Raw genomic sequence first — 5563 nt, forward strand, 5'->3', positions numbered from 1 at the left:
TATGTGTGAAAGGACAAACTGCACTTGACAGAGTGAAGCCGTCTGCCACTTCTTGTTTACAGCAGTTCTGTGAAGCTAATCCCAGAGCTGGACTGGCTTGTCAGACCCTCTAGCATCAGGGTCTCCCTAGACTTCCCCATCCCAATCCTCAGGATCTGCACCAGCAGTCAACTTCCAAGTTTGCCCGGAATTACTGTTTTCCAATTGCTTACAGTACTGATGGTGGTCCTGTCCTTGTATCAAGCAGGCATCCAGGATGGTACACACAGTTACTATTGCTGTGGCATTGCTCTTTTGCCTTTGCTATCTCACTACTCTTTCTTCGACCACTTGATATTAGGAAAAATTTCTTCACCAAAAGGGTTGTCAAGCATTGGAACAGGCTGCCCAGGGAAGTGGTTGAAGCACCATCCCTGGAGGTGTTAAAAAGATACGTAGATGTGGTGCTTAGGGACACAGTTTATTGGTGGAGTTTGCAGTGTTAGGTTTGTGGTTGGACTCGATGATCTTAAGGGTCTTTTCCAATCTAAATGATTCTATGATTCTATGAATCTGATGCTTTAAAAAAGCATAAGCTTTTTTTTTATCCATCTAATTGTACACCCAGTTACACTGTAATGTCCTCTCTTGGATACGCTGCATAGGAAACACTGGCAGAAGAACCTGTCCAGGCCTGACACATACGCAGCCTGCAGCCGTTTGCCTCTGTGTCTAAGGTTTTACTGCGAGCTGCTGTGGCCTTGCAGGGTTACATGACCCTGCCCTGCATTGCAAGCAGACAAGTGAAGCCAAGGCAAGGAGCCCAGCTGCATTTCCCTGGAGCTGCGCCTGAACTCAGGGCAAGAAGGGGCTTCTGGGGTCATCAGAACTTGCCCTGGAGTCCAGTTCTCAGATTTAGCAGGAGGCAGAAGAGGGAAAATATTTTTTTTTCCAAGCAATCTCCCCTGCGGGCCCTTTGCAGGCTATCCTCGCCTCTCCCCAGAGCCTCTTGAGCAGGAGATGGCCACCTGCCAGGTCCTCGCATCCTGACCCACTTTTCCTGAGAACTCAGCAAGGCAGAGTTTCACAGACAAGAGGAAATCCCTGAACAGCATGCAGTCCAGAGAGTGGAAAAGTTTTTCGGGGGGGGTTGGATTTGCTTCCCCCGCCCTCCCCCCAACTTCCCCCTGAATGTATTTGACAGCTTGCTGTCTCTGTCAGCACAGGATCCCAGTGGAAACCAGTGGGAGGGCTCTTCCTGCCTGGGGGAGGCTTTCCAGGAGCACGAGGGATTTACTAATTGCCACCTTTCACGCCCTGTCACTTTCTGTGTCCCACTGAAAGCCATGTGCAGTAGTAAGCTGCAGACAGGTTTGCTGGTGGCCGGCTACTTCGTCTACCTGCTGATGGGTGCCGCCGTGTTCCAGGCGCTGGAGAGGACCGCTGAAAAGCAGGAGAAAATGGCAGCTGCCCAGATGAAGGAGGTTTTTCTGCAGAACTTCACCCACCTCACGGTGGCAGAGATGGAGCAGTTCATGAAGGTAAGTGCCAGCCCTGCGTAAGCCCTTTCTCCCTGCTCTTTCCCCATCAGATGTTGTTTCTTACTCAGCCTTGCTACGCAGATAACTTTCACTATGTTCCTACTGATGTGGTCATTTGGGTGATTTTAGCAAAGCCCAAGCCCACTCTCCAGTCTGAGCAGGCAGGTCACGCTGATGGTAAATAAAGCTTGTGTAGCTTGACAAAACCTTGTGTGTTATTCCCCATGTCTCAACTCTTTGGTGTCCTGCCTCCTGTTGAGTGGGCTTTTGGTGGGGCTGTGCTTACCTACAGTGGGTGGCATGGCAGGAAAAATGAGGCTGCGTGAAATGAATGGGTGTGGTTGCCACTTAAAACAGTGTCACAGATAGCACAAAGGAACAATATGGCAAGGTCTGAAATAATCTGTTGGGTAAAAAAAAGAAGCTCAAATCACTACAAGGAGGGTGGCATAGTCAGGGTTTACTTTTTGAAGATGATGCAGATGTGAAACAGGTATTCTGGTCAAGGGAAAGGTGCTTCTGGTCATGGCACAGAAAGCTGAGAATGAGTATGGTTGTCTCTTCATCTTCAATATTTGTTAGCTCTGTTAGCTACAATGCAAAAAAAAATGGGGAGTGCAAATAGCCTTGCTGTAAGCACTTCTTGCATGAGAGACTACTGGAGCTCTTAATAGGCCAGTTCACAGGATAAGGAAAGTAGGGGAAGAACTGGTATTTCTAATAACACAACTTGCGCTCCAGCCCCCAGTTCACATAGGCATGCATCATCCTCACCTTGGATTTTTTTTTTGCAGGTAGAGGGGGAGAACAAAAAGAGCAACTTTTCAAGACAATGAAATCTTTGTGCAAGGGCTTTGGAATGATTTGTGTTAGCCTTGATTTTCTGAGACACCAGCAAAAAAGATAGTGAGGAGGAAGACTTTTCTGGTGCAGTTTATTCCAGTCTGTGTCTTGCCTCTGGCAGGGCTCAGCCCTGGATTTTATCTAGGCTGTTTCTGTACAAACCAGCCTGCCTTCCAGATGTCCAGTCCAATGTTCTCTGTTTGCTAAGGGCAGATACTGTTTGCTTTTTCTAAATTTTTTTTTACAACACTTAGATTTAAAACCAAGAGAGTAGGGAAGAGTAAAAATGCATAATGTGACAGATGACAGGGCTGGAGAAGCATCTAGTCAAACCCCCTGTGGCAGGGCAGTCTCAACTCAACCCCAAACCATCTCTGACAGATGTTCATCTAACCTCATCTCAAAGACCACATTGTAAATATGTGCATGTGTGTTCATGCATGCCGTTTGGAGAAGACTGTATATGTCAGGCTGAATTCTGATTGTGCTTGCACCAAGAGTAATGCTTTGCAAATCAATGGACTTTCTCTGAATTGAAATCTGTGATGCTAATAAGAATACAGCCTTAAAATCAAACTCTGTGTGTATGTCATGTGTACCCTGCTATAACTCACTGATGCCCTCCTAGGAGGGATCAGAGTCACTGCTCAGTGCTCCTGCATACAGATGGGTGATTAGATCCTGGATCCACCGCTGCTGTCTCAAGGGCAAACTCAAAACCAGCAACCAGCCACACCATCACTTAAGCCAGTGGGCTGTCTTGCTCTGCCACATCCTAGTCTTCTATAGGGTCATTTTTTTCAAAAGTACTTAGCGTAAAAGGGCTTTGATCACACTAAAAGAAACAAGTTCTCCTAACGCCCTCTGGAGAAGTCAGCATAAACAGGGCAAAAGAGTAAAACTCAAAAATGCCAGCTGGCTGCTACTCAGCCTTGGAGATATAGGTGTGAACAGTGTCAGAGTATCACTGAGGACAGGTGAGTGGTATTCACAGGAAAGGAGCAGTAGTTGGCTAGATCTGTAGTATTCTTGCAGCAAGCATTTGAGAAAAGCAGCCATGTTTATAGCAAACTTTGCTTTCCCTCCCAGAACCTGACTGAAGCCATTCAGAATGGAGTATATCCTATTGGAAATGAATCACAGATTGAAGACAGTAACTGGGATTTCAGTAATTCCTTCTTCTTTGCAGGCACAGTTGTCTCCACAATAGGTAGGTCTAATGCTTTCCATGTGTGTGTGTTTGTGTGATGCTTACTATGTCTGGTTATTAGGACCTGAATGGATAATACTTTCAAGGATAAAAATCCAGGTCTTCATTGCCATGGATGGTAAGCAGCAACGGAATTGGTCCTGAGACCTCACCACTGCACAGCTCTTCATGCATTATTTTGCCTTGTGAAATACCAGTGGCCTTTCATATTTTTTCCCACTTGTTTCTTCTTTTCAAGCCATCTGTGAAAATGTTCGCTCTGCTGCCAGTTGTGGGTGGGAGATAAACCTCACTTTCCTGGTCTTGATTCTAGGGTCAAATAGGCTTTAAATCAAGAGTGCTGTAAAGCATAAAAGAATGGTAGGAAAGAAGCGAACTCTGCTGGGGCATAGACACTGTCTCAATAACCTATGCTGAGCTGTTAGTGTAAATCTTGAATTAGTAATATGCCAGGAGGAAAAGAATGGGAGCAGGGCAAGGCAAATGCAGAGACTTTTACACTGCTGCTTCAAGCTGTTCTGACCTTTTCAAGGGCTGCCTTCCCCTGCCTGCCTCTCCTATTCTCTCAAATATGCATGCCAAAAAGTGCAGTCCTGCCAAATTTAAGCATAGCCTATACCAGCTACTATGAAGAAAAGTAACTCTCTCCCAGCCAAAACCAGCACAGGCAGGCAGGCCGTCCCAGGAAAATTGCAACTTTGCCTGTTTCTCTGCACCTTCACGGCAGAGGTCTGTTGTGAAGGTACATCAGGTTCTTTCACTCATTTTCATCAGCTTTTGTCATGAAAATGGAATATTTCTGCAACATGGAGCACAAGACAGCTCAAGCATTTGAGGGTCTAGTAGCCAACAAATCACTCAGTTGTTTTATTTGTCTTTTCCCCCAAAGAAAATACTGCATTTTTCAAGTAATGGATGCCTTGAGATGAACTGTGCTTGGGAAAGTGCCTTTTCTCAGCGTCACTGATAAAAGACATACACAAAGTACAAGACTCTTGCACTCAGAGATGTACCTCACAGGGTCTAAGAGGACCAAAGTCTCCAGTCCATTAAAGGACATGTTTGGAGTTCTGCAGCCATTGTTCCGCTACTTAGATAAATCTTTTAGTAGGACTTTAAGACAAATATCTCTCTGGCATGAATAAATCAGCCACTAGTACGGTCTGGACTAATTAGCACCATCTATTCTAATGCACACTGCACTGCCTCCAGGACTGGAGCCAGTATCTGGACATACCAACTTACTGGCATTTAGCCAGGGAGGTCACTAACACACACGCAGATCGACAAGAAGCTAGAGATGGCTATATGTGATTCTGACATGGCAAACAGCCTGGGACTCCAGTCTTGATGTCTTTCAGGTCCCCAGACTTCTGTTTTCTGTCTTTCTGTGTATTTGTCACAGGACAGAGGATGTTTTCCATAACTGCTCTTAGACTGTGCTTTCATTCCCACTAAGGCTGGGTTGGGAGCACACACAGAGAGTGCTCTCTGCATCCCCTAAAGCATGCAGGCTGAATCACTTAATCTGCTTACTGCCTTTTCCAGAGAAAAAAGAGTGCATGTGGACTGGGAAGTGCTAGTTATATCTTTTGGGGTCAAAGGCAGGCAAGGTTGGGGTAGGTGTGAATGTGACAGTGGACTGCTCCAGTTCTCTGGACTATCTCCTCTGACCCATCTTTTTTTCATAGGCTATGGCACTCTACGTCCTAAAACTGCTGGGGGACAGATCTTCTGTGTCTTTTTTGCTCTGTTCGGAATCCCTCTGAATATTGTTTTTCTGCACCGTGTTGGTAAGATGCTCTCACTGCTGTGTAAAAAGCTGGGGAAATTCCTGTACAAGAAAGGATTGAGAAAGGTAATGGATTTGACTTATCCAGGCATAGTTATATGCTCATTTCTAATTTCTTTTCTCAAAATGTATGCTGGATTATCCTCTATTGTATTTGTTCTCATGCGGCGTTAGACTTTGTGCTAGGAGAGGGAAAGA

At 45.6% G+C, this 5563-nt stretch overlaps 1 protein-coding gene across 1 annotated transcript in view; it reads left to right on the top strand.

The window, feature by feature from the left end:
- Positions 1-1325: 1325 nt before the first annotated feature.
- Positions 1326-5563, top strand: part of LOC104164898 (potassium channel subfamily K member 16-like) — a 9796-nt gene continuing 5558 nt past the window's right edge. The window contains exons 1-3 of the mRNA XM_009704377.1: positions 1326-1520; positions 3453-3573; positions 5265-5431. Coding sequence (XP_009702679.1) covers positions 1326-1520; positions 3453-3573; positions 5265-5431 — 483 coding nt within the window. The remainder of the gene's footprint in view (positions 1521-3452; positions 3574-5264; positions 5432-5563) is intronic.

This window comes from Cariama cristata, unplaced genomic scaffold (genome assembly GCF_000690535.1).
Source record: "Cariama cristata isolate BGI_N322 unplaced genomic scaffold, ASM69053v1 scaffold12667, whole genome shotgun sequence".
Classification (NCBI taxonomy): Eukaryota; Metazoa; Chordata; class Aves; order Cariamiformes; family Cariamidae; genus Cariama; species Cariama cristata.